General features: G+C 44.3%; 1 protein-coding gene across 1 annotated transcript; it reads left to right on the forward strand.

The window, feature by feature from the left end:
• The first annotated feature begins 110 nt into the window (after positions 1-110).
• Positions 111-3,299, forward strand: kdm8 (lysine (K)-specific demethylase 8). Its single transcript, XM_080856535.1, has 7 exons — positions 111-1,060; positions 1,344-1,516; positions 1,719-1,851; positions 1,986-2,033; positions 2,466-2,615; positions 2,706-2,798; positions 2,973-3,299. The coding sequence occupies exons 1-7, from the start codon at positions 602-604 to the stop codon at positions 3,135-3,137; spliced, it is 1,221 nt and encodes a 406-aa protein (XP_080712661.1). The 5' UTR covers positions 111-601; the 3' UTR covers positions 3,138-3,299.
• Positions 3,300-19,219: the final 15,920 nt, after the last annotated feature.

Below are 19,219 nucleotides of genomic sequence, written 5' to 3' on the forward strand. Positions count from 1 at the left end.
TGTAGCTCTCAAATTCTCTGATAAACCCTACTGGGCCTCCGTACAATAGGTGTTGTCACGGTAACGGATTGACATGCGACGGAAGTGACGGCGCACGTTCCACATCCAGGTAGCCACAGACCATAAACAACGCAAAACTGACCGTCGCAGACAGCAAATTTAGCGATAACATAATACAAATATTTGATTCTGAATTCAGCCAGCGACTGGCGGATTGTCTGAGGAGTAGTTATATCTGTTGTTTGAATCTTTCTCATGCAAACGGACTCTTTGGCATATGTTGGCCCGCACCTTCCTAGCCAGATGGCTGACGATAGCTAAAGAGCAGATGTATATGCCTGTAATATAGACACGCTGTACACCTAAAGAGCGGAACATTAGAAAAAGTGTAGTTGCTTGTGTTCTATTCGTTTACAAAACAGCTACCTAGTCATTGTGAAATGTTAATGTCATAATATCTTGCTAACTTTTCTGACAGTACTTTTGGGGGATTGGTTAGTGATTATTAGTTAGTGGTTATGAGTATTATTGTTTATGAGTTATAGAGTAATTTGTTTTTGTGTTAGCGATTGTCTGTATGCTAGCCATTGCATGAAAGCCTATGGCTCAGCTATGGCCAGACATACAGACCGTCTTGCCTATCACTGAATCTGTGATTAGTCTCAACTTCAGTGAGACAATTGAGCTAAGCCTAGTGGACATTTTGAAGCAAGCCAGGCACCAGTTGTATGACAAAAAGGGAACACAGTCTTGGGCTGAAAAAGCTCAGATTGTTCTTGACTTTTCTTGGGAGAAGCTTAATACAGGCACCTGGCGTGATGTGGACAAGGAGTGGAGGAGTGTCTATTCATACGGCTGCCTTTTCAAAGTGGCTGCTCTGTGTCGTGGAGAACTCAGTCAGTTCAAGATCCATGAGGCCATTAAAACCTGTGACATGGGACTACTCATGGGAGCTTCCATTCTGGATGATGTCCTTCAAAAGCTTGTGAGGGTGCTGCAGAACAAAGCAAAAGCATGGCAGAGCAGACATGCAGAATCAAGTGAAGAACCGAAAAGAAAGGTTAATATAACGTCACTTATATGATTCAAATAGAATGCACACTCTTCTATAGATTACCGGTATGGCTGTTGGAATGTGTGTGTTGGAAGTTATTTGTGAATTTGTATAGCTTATACCGTTAGTGATGTACTGTCACTGTCATAGCCATAATGACCTTAGTCAACACTTTTTCCAGTCTCATTTTTATCCTGCTTTAAAAGGTTTAGCTTTGATTTATTTTTTACCCCTGTTTTGAAGAAAACGTCAAGTAAAAAGTTAATTCTTTACTCTCTTCCCCATTCAGAAAATCCAGGAAGAATGTGTCTCCACACCTATGATCCAACCAGCCAAAGCAGTGCCCAGGATTCATTGTCCATCACTGGAGCATTTTAGGAAAGAATTTCTAGACACCAAGAAGCCTGTTATATTGGAGGGTATTATTGATCATTGGCCTGCCTTTAAGGAGCACCCATGGAGGTATTGACCACACTTACCTGTTGAATGTTTGTCCTGCTTGACATATTCTGTGCATTATGTGTCTACCATTGTATCATGTATGTAAGTATGTGTAGCTGTCAGTGTTGGGCATATGTATACACGCATATTTTTGTTCTATTCGCTCATGAGTTGGGTCGTGCACAATCCATTTTTAATACTTTTGTGCTATTTGGCCTTGAAGCATAGACTATCTGCGAATTGTGGCTGGGTGTCGAACTGTACCTGTGGAAGTAGGCTCCAGATACACAGATGAGGCCTGGTCACAGACTCTAATAACTGTCAGTGAGTTCATAGACCGCTACATTCTTGGAGAGGTAAGTTCCTCAATTTTCAAGTTTTCTAACTTGCCCTCCTCAAATAAGACTTTGATAGTGAATATACTGTATGAAGCATGTGAAGGCAACTTCCTTTGAATATCTTAAAAAAAATGTCCCTCTTTTGCTCACAGACACACACTGGGAAAGGATACCTTGCACAACATCAGCTCTTTGATCAGGTTAGAACTTGCCTGCATGTCTTGATGTTAAGTTTTTCTGTTGTGTTAACTGATGTAGTTTTGAATGCTGTGAATTTCATTACTTTAACTTTGTCAAGTTAAGTTAATTCCAGTTTTATGTTTCATATTTGTATTCTGAATTACAAAATGAAAGAGTGCATTATATACCATTGCACAAATTACATTTCATATTGAACAGTCATGTATTTGAGATACAGACCCCTCCACTTTTTGATATGTTGCAAACTTAATGCTAAAGTCGTTTAAATAATTTCCCCCCTAATCAATCTGCTCTCAATACCCCATAATGACAAAGTGAAAACAGAAGTTTAAGAAATGTTCGCAAATGTATTATATAAAAGTATCAGGCCTATGTCATCACTTTGCAAAGAAGTCAACTGATTGTCATAAAATAACTGTTTTGGACTTCAGGTCCCTGAGCTGAAAGAAGACATTCGTATCCCTGACTATTGTTGTCTTGGTGAGGGAGAGGAAGAAAACATCACCATCAATGCTTGGTTTGGACCTAGAGGCACCATCTCCCCACTTCATCAGGACCCCCAGCAGAACTTTCTGGCTCAGGTGTGTAGCTCAGAAGAGTTCTGACTGTGTGTGTGTGTGTGTTGTGAATAGGTGTTGATCGATATCTTAATTTCTTGTCCTATTTCACAGGTGGTGGGCAGGAAGTACATTCGTCTGTACTCTCCAGAGGAGACGGAGAGACTCTATCCCCATCAGTCCCAGCTCCTTCATAACACCAGTCAGGTAAGGCAGGTTGTTTCCAAGTGCACCTGTGACCTCTTCCTGTATATTGTTGGATGTATTACTTTAGTATTTCTTTCCAATGAGCCCTAAATGCAAAAACAAATGAGAATTCAACGAACATCAAAGCATCAAAGATGCATGACATCTAGTGAACCATGACTATGTATGGTGCAGGTAGACGTGGAGAACCCCGAAACGGTCCGTTTTCCAGACTTCCTGAAGGCGTCCTATCAGGAGTGTGTTCTTCAGCCTGGCGAGGTCCTGTTCATCCCAGTCAAGCACTGGCACTATGTGCGCTCATTGGAGCTGAGCTTTTCTGTCAGCTTCTGGTGGTCATGATGGGAGACACAGGCACTGGACATAAGGAGCCAACGCTGATGTGGTGCCTGTTTTCTTGACAACTATGGTCTGAAAAAAGTATTTATAATATTTATAATGCAGGAGGCTTAAAATAAAGATATTTTACACCAAGTAATGGAGTAATAAAGTATCTATTATTCTTTCACATATTACACATGCTGAGAGTGTTGGAATGTTCATCTACTCCCATATTTTGGTCTATTGGCTTTAAATGATTCATATCATTTAGTGACCACTAGATGGTGCTGTGGTTCTTGGGTTTGAAAAACTGAGAAACAATTTCACATTTTACTTCACCAAAACTAAACAAAAAGTTAAGACACAAAAAAGTTATAACAGGCCAGGTAAACATGAAACATTCGATTAGTGCAATAACTATAAGTATAATTTTTCTGAATGTCCTCCCCGCAAAATTTGAATTAAGCTGTTAAAAGGTGATATAAATCTGCCTGAACTAAACCTGAGAAAATACAAATGTCTGTCCAAGCACAGGATCTGTGAGTTAGCAAAAGGCTGTGCACTGGTTTTGAAAACACTGACACTCTTTAGATGCACCTAAAATTGTATAAATCACTAACTTTTATCACATAACACTTAATTCTGTTTAATACCCTGAGTGACATCAGAACAAGCTATGCTACATCATAGTATTTGTTTTTTTTCTGTTGCCTTTCTCATAATTCACATAAAAATGTGTGAAAATTTGCAATAACAAAACACTGACAGCCACAGCCTGTGCGCAACTGATCAGCGATTCTTAGTTATTTTTGCAACGGTAAATGTTGCCGTGTATAAATAGCGTTTTGACACTCAAAGTCACAGCCCAGTGCGAAACATCTCTCTCTGTTTCTCTCTCTCTCTCTCTCCACATGCTACTCCACACGTAGTCCTCCTCCCTCCCTCGCTGTCTTTCTCTTCCTCCTTCACCCCCTCATGTACTCTCAGCATTTCAATCTCTCCACTTCCTGTTGATAAAGCCTAACCCACTGGCCCTGTTCCACCTACCTGCTCCCCAACACACCGGTGTGCACGGTGTTCGCATCACTTCCTGTCTCTCCCTTCCGGACCTGTCAATCACCTGTGTGCTGTGTTATCAAAGGGGAAATGAGCCATGACCATATATGTCGGTCCACACTCCTGTAACCCATAACTCTGTTACAATACAGGCTTGGCTTAGATGCATATGTTGATCCTTGTCCTCAAGATAACAGTTTCTATTTAATTAGTTATGTATTATTTGTAACACCTGTTGTGTTTCAGTGTGTGCTTTGAAGGAAATATTCAATTTCACACCAAATTAAAGGGTACGTGTCCATTGTTTCAAAGTATTTGTCATCTCAGATATAATAATTTCAAAAATTGTCATCTCTTTTTGGTATCTGTCTAAAAGGGAGTGGAGCTAGCATCTCTCTGACATAATACTTTTGATCAATTCATACAGCACATTCTAATGGAATTTCTGTGGGCCTCTTGAATTGGTAGCGCCTTTCACTGCTAGAGGCAGCACTGTGTGTAAGTTTATATTGACCCTGGAGTGACCTTATGGCATAACACGATCGCTTGTCTCTTTTCTTTCCTAGCCTGGACAAGCATCTTGTCCTGGTCATTTTCAAAGTATCCTCTCTGTGACGTTCCCTTCCTTCTCTTATTTTCCTCTCCTGCTTCAGGCAATTTTCTCCATATTTACAGCCTCCCTTTTTCACCACACTCACAGTGTTGTCTGGAATCCTCCACAGGGAATCCTCCACTCCAGGGAATGATGTGGGCACTTGGACGTGCCGTAAATCCCTAAAAAGTATTGGGTCATCCGCTTCCCATACGTTGCTGATTGGCCAGGGAGAAATATAGCTGTCTAAACACCTCTTCCACCACAAAGTTTCCCCTCTGAAAGCCTAAGTGGAAACTGAACCTAGCTGTGGACTGGCAGTGCCTAATCTAGCTAGCACCCTCAGTCCCCTGACCTGAGTGCTTGTATAGGACCTCATGGAGAGAAGGACTCAGATCCAGGCCCCCAGGAGGAAGTGGACTTGAAGGATCGGCCGTTTGGGTGACTCACCCGCTGAGGGTCCGCTGACTAAGATGGCAATGAAGGGGGGGGTGGCAGAGGTTTTTGGCAGGGTGCGTGGGTGTATGTGTGTGTAGGAGGGGGGGGGGGGACTATTTTTGGCACGACACCCTCCTTGCTTCCCTCAATTCCTCTTTTCACTCGTTCTTTCTTCCTCACTCCTTAGATGTGTACTTCCTCCTTGTCCTCTTTAGAGCGCCTCTCTGACGCAGTACGCCTCTCTAAAGAATAGCAGGGGAAGAATGGGAAGGGGGGGGAGTAAATAAATGTCTCTTTTTTGGGGGGATTTGCACTGCGAATGCAGAAATAAAGAGACGGAATTGAGTATGCACTCACCATCTGTTAAAAACCTCTCCACGGTCTCCATTCTAACGCAAGCTCAGAATCTGTGCTGAAGGCCCATTTCAGGACCTGAAAAGCATCATTAAAAGTTTTATAGTAGCGGTTTGTTTTTCCACACAGTGACTTCAGGAGGTTACTAGATTTAATGATATGCAACACAGTAAAAAATAATCATGCTATATTAGAAAAGAGCATTATATCAGTGTATGTCCTCACATGTAGAATTGAACCTTTGACCTTCCACGCGCTGTGTTCAATTGAAGTGAGTTATGTTGACGGGTGATGTGTCACAGTGTGTCAAACACCACTGGAACCGCTTCACTCAAACTGAACTTAAGAGGGCAACACTTGATCCCTAGGCTTGACAGCTCCAGCCAACCCCCCCACCTCATGAATGAAGCCTGTGGTTGAATGAGTGGGGGGATTTGTAGTAACAAAAAAGCGTCCTGGGCCTTTAAAAGTTGGAATGCGTATCGGAATGTGTGGCTGTGCCCAGGCGTTGGGCTCTGGAATCTGCTGGAGTTTGGCAGCGCTCCCTGTTCCCCCCGCAGCTATGTCCCAGGTGTGTGGAACCGCAAGAGAGCCAAAACAACTGTAGGGGTAAAGTACACAGAGATTTGGAAAAAGAGGGAATGAGGTGGGGGCGGGGGGGGGGGGCGGTGAGAGATAAACTAAGGGAACTAGTATGGAGGGAAAAAAAGAAAAACAGGACCAAACCATAACATTGAGCCTCTAGACATGAGGTCATTCCCAGGTGTGCTGGAACACGAGGTAAACAAGGCTTAAAACAAAGGAGAGGAGCGGCCATGGCCAGATTTATGCCTCTGCTCCTCCCTCAGTGCCTGGGCACAGGATTTATGACACTGCCTGTCAAGGGCTGCGTGCCACATAACTTGGCTCGGAGAGGACAGAGGGGGTGTGGAAGGCATTTTAGTGAGAACCAACACCACACCACAAGCACAAGCACAAGCACGCACACATAAACCTCATCAAGGCTCCAATGCTGTTGTTTGCTTCCCTGTTTTGATAGGAGGAAGACCGATTGGTTTATGTAACAATCTAGCAGCCATGAGACGACCCTCGCCACCACTGGTTTATATCCCAGTGACTCATGGGAAATGGCCAGCTAGAGTCTAGACAGCTGTACACGGCACCCTGCCACCTCTATCCATGCTGATTATTACCTGCTGCTGTGAACAGGGTCAAACGACTGATCCTTCATCTCCCGCCTTAGTTCTTCTCTCCCTGTGTTACAGCTGGTTTCAGGTGACAGCTACCTGAGTATCTGCTTTAAACAAAAAGACACAACACACACACACACACACACACACACACACACACACACACACACACACACACACACACACACACACACAGAGGAGTGTTAAATCACTCACTTTGCCTGCCCACTGGGAAAGTCCCAAGATGGAATCGCTGTGGTTAGAACAGACCCCCACACCTCCCTCTGTCCAAATGCCTGCTTTCTATTCCTCAGATGGCAGGCTTCTCTCTCTCTCTCTCTCTCTCTCTCTCTCTCTCTCTCTCTCTCTCTCTCTCTCTCTCTCTCTCTCTCTCTCTCTCTCTCTCTCTCTCTTCTCTTTCTCTCTCTTTCTATTTCTTTCTGTCTGTCTGTCTGTCTGTCTGTCTATCTGTCTGTCTGTCTTTCTCTCTCTCTCTCTCTCTCTCTGAGAAAATGAAAAGGAATTCCCAGTCTGTACATGATGTGAATAGATGACAACTATGAGGCTTTGGATCTACTTTCCTAGTTGAATCGTTAGGTGCACATTGCTGAAAATATGACACCTCCGAAGTGCCCTGAGTATGGACTGAATCATATAGTCAGGTAGAACCCCAGGATAGGTGTGACAAGGTACTCATGCAATTTTTTTGCATAAATTGATAGTTTAGGGGTTGTAGACTCAGAATATGACGGGTGCCGCTCTGGCACCCTTGAGCATTTTCTTTAAAATGGCATAATAGGCCACGCCCCCTTTTTACCATAAAAAAATAACCAAATGCATACTATTGAATAAACCCATCATGTGTGGTATCAAATGAAAGCTCTTCTCAAACAGAAATCAGATTTGACATAAATAATGGTGAAAACAATAGTTTAGGTCCCTCCAGAGAACAAATTACCTTTTACAAAGTGACCTTTAAGGTACATAAAGTAATATTGAATATTATAGCAAGTGTGACGTCCACAAAAGTGTAACCTTTGTGTTTTTCATAATTGTGTTTTACTCTGATTTTCATTGATTTTATGAAGGTATTTTATTTTGAAGGGAAATAAACCCTTCTTTCCAATCAGAAACAGCTAAATAACGCGATAGAACCCAATTGTTTTATCAAATAAAATGAAATATCAAAACATTAAGTAAACAGAAACAAAAAAATTGAATTCAAATAATTTAGTAAAAAATCAAATAGAAAAACAGAAACGACACACTCAACTATACAGAAGATTTTGCTGGGCTGGCCTTGTACACATCACAATCATCAAATGTCTCCTCCTAAAAACATTTATTCAATCTGACATTTCTCCCTCGCTGTCATCAGTTTCCTCCACTGAAAGTGTAGCCATCTTCAAATTTGTATTTGCACACTGTTCACCACCTTTGCAATGGCAGTAGGTGGTGCATGGTAGTCCATCTGACTGACAGCTGCAAGAGGCCCTGGAGCATGCTGGCACTGACTTGCATCCACAAGCAACAAGCTGTAGAACTGTTTTGGGTGCAATGTCAGTGTTGCCATGAACATGCACAGGAATTCCATCCTCTATTTTCCAACCAAACAGGGATACATCATCAGTACACATGGGAGGTGTTTTTTTGTCAGCAGCTCTCCACAGAAGGACTTGCAGCCGTGCAAGCCTGATGTGTTCCGCTGCACATTCTCATGGAGGAAGACTCTTTATTTTAGGAGGATCTCTTTTCTTTGTGAATAGCATGTATCTCAAGGTACTGAGGCTTTCAACAGTCTTTCCATAGTAGAGGCAAGAAAGGAAATCCATTCCTGCCTTCATCCACTCATGCTCATCAGCTTCTCCATCTGTAAAAAATCTTCAAATCAAGATTCCTCTTGAGCATCAAATTGAATGCAGACAGTATTGTATCTGGTAAAGATGATGACATTTCCAGCACATGCCAAGATATATTCCTAGCATAGTTCAAATGGCAGTGAAGAAATATGGAATCATCCTGTTCAAAGCATACAGATGAAGCAGCCAGTCACCTTCTCTTTCAGCCTGGAGATAGAGGTGGATGATCATCTGGACGACCTGTCTGAGACGCACGAGTCATCTCTAGCTCCTCAACTATAGCAGCTACTGTTGACTTGCCGGACAAGATGAGGGGTTCTAGCAATGCAGAGACCACCATACGCAATCCCCTGAATGCCACACTAAGTAGTTAATCCAATCCACTGCCATTCATTAAAGTACCAATGCAGCAAATAAAAGACATCAGTGGCTGCATCCCCAACTACTAAATGGTTCCAGCGATGTGGATATGACCCTTTTATCTGCATAAATAAAATGTTGTACAGCTGAAGATCAGAAGACAGATGGATGAATGGTGCGTTGTGTTGTTTCATGAACTCTACGATGTAGAGGAGTGTTGTTTGAACTGTGTCAGGGTGTGCTGGAGGTGAATCAATAAGTGGTCCGAAAACGAACCGTGTAGCAGCACTTGGTTCATCACCCTTTTGTCTGGCAGCACTAGCCATTGCACCAGACCCTTCAGGTTCAGGGTTGGCACCATCGGTACTTTCCACAACTGCTACCATCCACTCAATGTCCTGCTCTAAGGCAGCGCTCACTGCAGCTGCTATTTTGGACACTAATTAAAAAGGTTGCCCAACATTGCAAGTCAATTTAGGAGGTATGGGCTTCTTAGGCCCATCAAAGTGAACTTTCATCACTGAGGTAATTTTACTGAATTTGATATAATTCATCTCTTGTTTGGATAAACGAGGAATGACAATTCCAGTAGATGGTTGACCTTGGTTTCCTGAAATATTCATGCGTTGGGTAAATTCAACTGCCATTGAGTGAGTTTCTTTGCAGCCATATGGTGTGTACACCTGTAGATCAAAATTATCACACCATGCACGGATCAGTCCTCCATCCTTCAGCAGACCTCTGAAAGTGAAATCTTGTTCTGCGGTCATCTTTGCTATAATATTCAATATTACTGTATTTACCTTAAAGGTCCATTTGTAAAAGGTAATTTGTTCTCTGGAGGTACCTAAACTTTAGTTTTCACCATTATTTATGTCAAATCTGATTTCTGTATGAGAAGAGCTTTCATTTGATACCACACATGAAGGGTTTATACAATAGTATGCATTTGGTTATTTTTTATGGTAAAAAGGGGGCGTGGCCTATTATGTAATTTTAAAGAAAATGCTCAAGGGTGCCGGAGCATCAGATTCTGAGTCTACAACCCCTAAACTATCAATTTATGCAAAAAAAATTGTATTAGTACCTTATGTCACACGTATGTTCACATTCCACAAAGTTCTACCTGACTAATAGTGAGAATCGTTCACGCAGTAGAAAAAAGCCCCACAAGACCAAGCCTGTAATGATTACATCTCCTCCACAGCTTAGGAAGCACGGAGATCAACAACATCAGTTGTTGCTGCTTATGGGGGAACTGGAGTGGAAAATGCGCTTCATAAAAAAACCTATTATTGCTTATTACTAGTGGGTAGTAGATTAAAGAAACAGTATGTAACAATTTTCACACTTTTGAAACTTGTTTTTACTGGCAACTAGTAGTGGTTTCATCACATTGATTGTCATGGTAAATGGGCATATGAACGACTGTTATTAAACATAACTGACATGCCAACCTTGTGACACACACACACACACACACACACACACACACACACACACACACACACACACACACACACACATCGCATCTCCCCACGCTGTATCTACTAGGATCAAGTGCCCCCTCTCTGCTAAAAAGGCATCCATCTGCCCCAAAGGGACCCAAATAAGAAAGGGATAGCATGCTGTATGTCCATTAGAGAGGAGGTGAGTTTAGCTACTTCATGGAAAAACCATTGAGCATCAAGTGAGATCACTGAGCCTGTGAGACTAAAATGAGATCACAGGCTTTATCTGTAAGTATGACTCCATGTCATAAACAGCACATGTCAACACACCACTGTGTCGTTTCAACTTTAAAACAGAATTCCGATCTCCTTATACGCGTCAGTGAAAGTGGATGCATGTGATTGAGGCAAGACATCTGGAAAGATCAGAGTGACGAGGGAATGATCAAAGTGCGTGAGAGTGAAAGACGGGCTGTGACCATGAGTAAACGCTGCTGAGAATGTGAACACAGTAAACCTGTTTCTCAGGATGCGTGGTTTTCTCAGTGTCTGCCAACGGGTGAAAGCTTAAGCAGATGAGCAGAATATGTATGGGCAACTGAACTTTCAGACACCACCCTGGCAAAGGTTTCGGGAACATAGTCAGACAGATAGCCACCAAACTAGCGTGTTCCAGACAGGGTTGCTATGGCTGGAAAATGTCTGTCGCAACAGCCAGCCATGTGGGTTGGTCTGCCTGTCTGGGCTGATCTCCTCCAGGGCCGCTGAAGCATAAAACACAGAGGGTCAGTAGAGATAAGAGCTTATTTGTTACCAAGAGAAGGGAACAGACGTTCTAACTACAATGTTTGTGTGTTAAAGCCGTGTCAGAATGTATGTTCTGAAGCTCAATCTCAATACCTTTCGTGTGTGTGAAAATAAAGTATTTCATCTTACACTTGAAATACACCTACACCTACACGTCCAATCACACCCATAGACATCACGCCTGCACACAGACATAATCCAGATAAACTCAGGTCTGTGCCCCTCTTGCGTACAGCTACATCTCCACTAATGAAGGCCTTTCCTCAACAGCCTGTAATGATACGGCAGCTCTCTTGGGGTTGCGGTGTCAACAAGTGCAGGCCTGGAGGTGCCTGAGGCCCTCTCTGCCATGACACCTCTGCTAACTCTGGGATGCGGCCCCTTGACATCCTTGCTTACAGGACTAGTCAGCCTCAATCTCTCCCCCTCTCCATCACAGTACTTCTGTTTCCGACGCAGTGTCTATAATGTCCCACAGACACACGAGAACCACTGGCTCGCAACCCCGCAAAAATAACTGTCTTTGCCTTCAGCCTTGTCACGCCGCCGTGTCGTTATCATCAACTGTAATATACTGTACCACAGTGTTGTCATGAATTTTCATTCAACTCTAAGGTTGGTAACCTTTGTTGTGTGTTGTTTAACCAGTTTATTGTCTGATTCTTCACACTCTCTGGTCTTGTTATATTTTTTGTTAAGTTTTGTAACAAAAATGACCTTTTGCTTCCCTCTTACCACTCTCCTCTCCTCTTTCCACTCTCTTCACTGGATTTGTGTGTAGACCATTACTGGCCCACATTTTCCGTCTGTCTGACTGTCTCATTTATAGTTAATTCTCTCCTTCTCTGTCTCTGTCTGTGTCTCTTGCTCTGACTGTGTCTCTTTCTTTCTGTCTCTCTCTCTCTGCTCCAGATGTTGCCCTTGTTATAGTTTGTGCTCCACCTGTGCCTCTTCTCTCAGCAGCAGTCTGGCATCTCAGACAGGCCCTTTCTCCAGACCTCATCTTCTCCAGACAGTCAGCGGTCTGACCCACAGGGCCTTCTGCTTTTCCTGCTGAGACAGTGGCGAATGGGAAGTGGCTGCTTATCCCGGGACTGATCTCACCGCTGCCTGCAAGTGTGTTTCCATGCAGGGATAAACCAACAGCTGCTCCCATGGCCAGATCCCAGAACCTCTGGCTGTCTAGCTTTGTCTAAGAAAAGCAAATGTGCCTTGAAAGAAGACTTTGAGAGAAGAAAGAGAGAGAGAGAAAAAAGAGAGAGAGAATAAGGGGGAAATATATTGTCTGTTGTAGGGATTCTTCTCTATCCCCACTCCAAATCTCCTGATTCATTCATGACCTAATATCCTGGCACCAGTCACAATCCATTGATTAAGGATCATCAACAATATTACTTTTGCATCATTTCACCATAAAATGAGACTTCAGAAGGGAAAAAGAACGAAGAAGATTTATTGAACAATGATTGATCTGCAACATTTCATGTTAATATGAACCAGAGAGGATATGAGACATCCGTGTATGAGCCAGGTTGTTGTGTGTTGGCTATATGTAAGTTGTCTGAAGGGGTCTATCTGCTAAATCTGAGGCAGATGTAGCCTACTAGCAGTTCATAGTACATGAAATATTCAAGGCACAATGCTTTATAATGTAATATTTCTTGTTAATATAAACCATGTTGCCGTAACATGTTGGCTACGTGTACGTTATCTCATGTGGTTTATACTTTTCTGCTGAAAAGGCCACTAAGTCATGACTTAGTACTAGTACATCCCTTGACTGAAAAGAGCTATTACAAAAAGCTTTGATGGTTCATAAGGAGGAGGTGTGTCAGAGTGTATTTGGGACAAACAAAAATACATTCAGCCTTTAGAACATCATCATGCAGTGAGAGGCCAACAAAGCAGCTGTTTCAACAGAGAAATAATTCAATGGAACGCACTTGTGGTTTATCTCTGGAAAAAAAATCCTGGATTTAAGAGGGGAAAACTGCGTTTAAGAAATCACGACTCAGTCTGAGGTCAACATTAAATGCTCCACACCTGTGAGCAGTGGTAATGATAGGGCAGCGAGCAAGGCCCTGTCCCACCCAAACAGGTCAGGTCAGCAGGTGTGTGGACAGGGAGGAGACCCTGCTGAGAGTGGCCCTGTAACGGTGCCCACTCTGGTGAACTTTGAATCCTGAGCTCATCGCTCTGGAGCTCAGTTTAGCCAGCGTTCTTCACGCCCAGGCCTCACGCTCTGCGGTCTGAGAGAGTCCAGACAGGGTTGTTTTCTGTCTGTCTCTTTTCTTGACACTTCCCCACTTAACAATGCCTCTCTGTTCTGGGTTATCTCTACTGTCTGGTTAGGTGCAGCAGGTCGCTGAGAGAGACACACACCTTTATCCCATTGTTCACTATGTGGGATTCATTCAATTCAAACAGTCTGATATAATATGTATCCATATATGTGTGTGTTTGCACATTATTATCAGTTTGAATACAGCAGACAAAAGTATGAAGTGTTATTTGCCTCACTGGTAAGTCAAAGACGCCAGACTAAAGTAATCAAATTCAATGGGTGCAACTCAGCAACCTCTAAATCAACTGCGACAATAAAAGACCCAGTGGATAAATCTGTCATCATAATTAAATTCTGCCCTTGAGGTTACGGCTGGAGATAAACTGTGGAGGGTAAAACATTAGACCGTTTTCCCTGCCTCATCTTTTCCTTGTCAAATCTCAAAAACGAAGCAATTTGGATTGAAGTGCACTTACTGGCAACACAAACAATTTTCTGCTGATTGGATCCAGCAGAAGGGGGCCTGGTGTGTCACGCCCGGAGTGAAACGCTAGATTACTTGCAGAACAAAAAACTCCCTTTCGTCAGCAGCTTCTGCAGTAATATTTACGGTAGTGCCATGATCTGTGCGGTTTTAACAGAGTGCAGAGAAGAGTGAAAAAAAATTCAAAGTAAATGAGAAGGCAGGGCTGGCAAGCGCTGGAGCACGTTAAAGCATGCGTTATGGGGTTTGGGTGCAGAACAAAGAGAGTTTTTGTCAAACAGGCAAAGGGCTCGGCCAAAGCTGCCCCCGCACCGCGAGCGCTTCGAAGGTCCCGCCATCCATAATTAGGCCTGTCCGCCCCCTCAGAGGCCAAAGAGACAGAGAGAAAGAGTGCGAGAGAAGATTAAACAGTCCCACAGACAAACATTAACCCAGAGCCTGACCCCACCGCCTGTCAAAAGAAGCCCAGAGAGAGAAAAAAACGAGAGAGGGAGGGAGCAAGAGAGAGAGAAAAAGAAAACACATTCCATTTCCCGTAAAGTGGGAAAGGGGGAGGGGCAGGGGGATTTTGGGAAGCACGGTGAGTCATCACTTTTTCTTTTACGGATGGCGTCCCCCCCCCCCCCCCCCCCCACACACACACCACCATCCTCTCTGTCTGTCTGTCTCTCTCTCTCTCTCTCTCTCGCTCTCTCTCTCTCTCTCTGGTCCAGAGACTTTGAATAGCTCCAGGACAGCAGTTCTGCCCAGTCATGCTTCTGGACTGGCTGTATCAGATTATAACAGGCGGCTCTCGGCCACCACACTACCACTATCAGCACTTCAGCTGCCATCCTGGCTAACGCTGTGCCCCCACTGCCTGCCTCCCGGCTTTCTTTGAAGAGCAACCGGCTAGAGAGAAAGAGAGAGAGAGGGACAAACTCATCCTTCAACTTTGAAACTCAATGAGGCCGTCTGCACCTGCCAGGCCTGTGGGCTTTGATCTGACAGCCAGTAATCTGCACTAACAGGTAGTATTAAATACCTCATTAACCACACTGGCACAATGGCCCCAAACCCAGTGCAACTTTACCAGAGACAACTACGCTACTAGATCACAGAGCAGACGCCACCATGAAACATGTCTTGTAATAATCCAACACTAGGAATCGTTTACTTATTTAAAAAAAAAAACTCTTTTTAACTCCAGCACATATAACAAGTTCCCATGACAGATGACATTTTTTTCCACGGTTTTTATGGGTCCATTTTTTTCCAGAGGTCTTTCATACTGACGTCTCATTGTGCATTTATAGAACCTCTACCACTGTCAGCAGGCCTACTTCTGGACAGGCGGTATTGTTACTGCCTATGTGTGGCCGTGGAGCCCCATTCATTTGTCTGACTGGTAAACAGCCCTGTGGTCTCGAGGGGGGGCTGGGTGCCCGGGCCCATGCAGAAACCACACCGCATGCAGCCACCAATTAGGGGGGCCATAGCGTGCTTCTGTGAAGCCCTCTAGTGCCCTGGTGCGCTGCTCATGAGCGTGGGGATGCTAATCACACACTAATAACACACACCACAAGCATGATGTCATCGCCTGCAACACATCAACACACACACGCGCATACACACACACACACATACAGTGACATACGCTCACGCCCCACTCTTACCTCACCTCTACCCTCGCCTCCTCAAGTTTGTAACTCCCTCTCACAAGGTATAGTTTGGTATTGTTTATTACCATTAGCTTGACTTTTGATAAGCTATTCCTTCCTGGCATCCACCAATAAAATATTTACTTAATACAAAAAAATGCAAAAATACAGTTACAGTTGCACACAAAGGAAACATGTGGTATCATGAGGTCAATACTGCTAAGAGTTAAAGTAAGTTATATTCTCTGATATTCTCTGCGGTAAATGTTCAGTATTGGTTCAAGTGGAACTGTATCATTCCAATCTAGTGAGGCTCTTCTAGGGGATGTAATTTTTCTCAGACATCCAAAGACCAAGTATCTAAACACTGGTTTGTACAAAACATGAAAGTACATAAGAATAATAGGGGCCGGTCCACTTTCATTTTGAAGTATGATCAGACATGATTGTAGCTCTATCAAACCATTTAGCTCTATCAAACCACGTAGCTCTATCAAACCATGTTATTTCACCATGTCCCTGTACAGGCTCAGCAGATACAGCAAACACAATGTGATAAACCGTCTCATTCTCTTCTTTTCCGTTATCTCTTTCTTTCTATCTCATCCTGTGTTTCTCATTCCTTCTCTTGTTTCTCGTCTCTAACTCACTCTTTCCCATTAATCTCTTTTCTCTCTCTCCTCGCGAAATGTGTAATAGAACCACACCAGTTCCCATCTCTGTTGTCTTGTTCTCTCCTTCCCCTTCCACGTCTCCCTCTCTCTCTCTCTCTCTCTCTCTCTCTCTCTCTCTCTCCTTCTCTCTGTCTCAGTGGTGACCTCACGTGATGGCCAAGCCTGAGGGGTCCCTCTGTGCCCACTGCTGTGACACACACACAGAGTAAAGGGGCAACACGAGACCCGCGCAGCTACCGCTACTGTCACCGTTACTACGGCTACTGTGTGTGCCCGGGTGAGTAAGGTCTGAGTAATCACAACAACCAGAGGCTCCAGCTGGCCCGCTCTAATGCTTATGGCCGCTGAAAAACAGGCAGTTCACTGAGCTGGAGACTCCGAGAGAGGCTCCTTTTTAGAAGTGTTGACTGTGTGTGTGTGTGTGTGTGTGTGAGTGTGTGTGGATGTATGGGTGAGTGGGTGAGTGTCGGGGATGGGTCACACACACTGCATTGCCCCCCACACACCCATCTACTGTTTTTGTTTGTAGGCCATGATATGCTGGGGGCTTTGCTTCTCTCTCTCATCTTTCTTTTCCTTCTTTTCTTTTCCCTATTTTTCTTTCTCTCTCTCCATCTCTCTCTCTCTCCCCCTGCCCTCCCTCATGCTGTGTCACCTGTCATGGCCGATACCAGCGGTTGCCAGTTGCTGTCCATGGCAGTTTGCCCGTCACTGGTCACAAACAGACAGCGTGCACCAAACAAACGCCTGCCATGATGCGTAACTCTCACCTCCCCCACAATCAGTTTGCCAGAGCTCCTACCGCTCAACCTCATCTCTTCCTTTTGTGCTTCCACTTCTTCTCACAAACAAACAAGTGTTACAGACAACATACACACACACACACACACACACACACACACACACACACACACACACACACACACACTACACACACACACAGATGCACATAACTGCAATCATGCGCACACATGCACATCATCATTAACATTCAAAGGCATTCTCTGCCATCACACATTAAACATGCTCAACAACACCCAGGCCACAAAGCCACGGTCACACACACACACACACACACACACACACACTGAAGCACAGCTGAAGTAAAAGCATTCCTGTGATGTGAAAGTGTGCATTAAAAAACCAAGGAGCCTGCTTCCCACAGCAATCATCCATAAACACAACTCTTTTTTATACACTTCCAGGAAAAGCAAATCAACCCAACAGCATGTCTGCAGACCGAGGTCTCCGGTGTAAACACACATATTTTTGCAATGCTTCTCGATATTACCCCCTCCCGAAAAAAGGGAAAAAAACTACAAAGGTCTCAGATTTATTAGTCAGGAGGGGGGAGAAGAGGAAAAAAAACCTATCCTGATGGAGCCGTTTATGAAATAAAGATTCCGTTACTTCTTGATACTCCTCCCTTCTGTGCGGTGAGTTTTTCCGACAGCGTTCCTCCAAACCAGCTACTGACTCACCGGCTGCATGGACCGGATTTCCACTTCCACTTGGACCCGTCTTTAGAAACATGCTAAAAGAAGGGGGTGAGAGGCCCTGAGAGACCGGGATGAAATGAAAGAGGGAGAGAGAGAGAGAGGGACAGAGCATGTGTGTGAGAGAGAGAAAGATGGAACCCATTAAAGCCCTGGCAGCTGTGGAATAAAGCTTCTGATTCAGAGTGAGTGGCATGTGATTGCCATTATGATTTTAATATGCGTGCGTGCGTGCACTTTAATTAATATGTAAACCGCATGGGAGAGGAGGAATGTGACTGCTGGCTTGCAATGAAATAACCTTTGCAAAAATCCCCCTCCCCTTTCTCCAGACGCCAGAGCACTCTGTGTGCGTTTCCTGTGCCGCCGAGCGATAATGCTCCGCTCCGTGCTGTGTCTTCACCCGTCCTGCCGCTTCTCATTTGGTGTCATTATTTCTGTCATTTCTGTCATCCTGCCAATCCTGCAATCCAGCAGAGCCTTCAGCAGAGACAGACAGACAGAGCGATAACCACACACTCAAAGACACACACTTTAATGTCATATAAGGCAAGAGGTCTGGGCACACTTAGTTGGGGGACAGGGGTTTTGGCCAAAAATCACCCCCTCCTCAGCCAGATTTAAAAAACAAAAACTGCATGTTGTAAGAAGGCTCAGGGGAAATTCCATCTTCCAGACCAATAATAGTTCTGCCCACCTCATCTCCATAACACCACATTCACAAGCTTATTTATGATTTATGTAGGGGTTTGGACCAGACAAAATGAGGATATGCGAGTGGAGAGCCAGTGTGGGAGCTGAGAAGAAGGGCTGAGAGGAAGGTGAGAACAGGGCTGTACAGCCACACAAAGAGCCCCAAAGAAGAGAGATTTGGCAGGGAACCCAACATCATACAGGAAACCGAAGACCAGAGGAGAAAGTGAGATGGTAAGGGACAGCCCCCCCCCCCCCCCCACACACACACACAGGCTGGGGTAGACACGGCCCCCTCCAACCACCAGAGCCAAGGCCCCACAGAACAGATGGCATGGGCAGAGAGACCAGAGTGCCATGGATGGGGTTTTGTCCACATGAGTCACACATGTGATTCACAGCAGCAACGGTCGACTCACCCTAGCCCCAAGCCACAGACCAAACACACCACAGATATAATAAGCGCACACACAAATAAACATCCACACATTGATTGAAAAAATTCACACGTTATATAAATGGGAAGGGAAACCACTAATACACACATAAATCCATTTGGTGTTCCCACCACCTGCATATCTACCACCAGCCACACAGTTGAACACACAATGTGACACACCAACACAATGCCCTCACAAAACAACTTAACACCCTCTCACAACACACAACCCCACACACACAAACACACATCTGCCATGATTGACAGACACATCTGTAAAAGTGGG

The sequence above is a fragment of the Sprattus sprattus genome (genome assembly GCF_963457725.1).
Source record: "Sprattus sprattus genome assembly, chromosome: 18".
Lineage (NCBI taxonomy): Eukaryota > Metazoa > Chordata > Actinopteri > Clupeiformes > Clupeidae > Sprattus > Sprattus sprattus.

Coding starts and splice junctions, on each gene's coding strand:
- kdm8 (XM_080856535.1), top strand. CDS start 602: ATGGCTCAGCTATGGCCAGACATACAGACCGTCTTGCCTATCACTGAA. Junction 2,034..2,465: donor AACATCAGCTCTTTGATCAG/GTTAGAACTTGC, acceptor TTTGGACTTCAG/GTCCCTGAGCTGAAAGAAGA. Junction 2,799..2,972: donor TCCTTCATAACACCAGTCAG/GTAAGGCAGGTT, acceptor TGTATGGTGCAG/GTAGACGTGGAGAACCCCGA.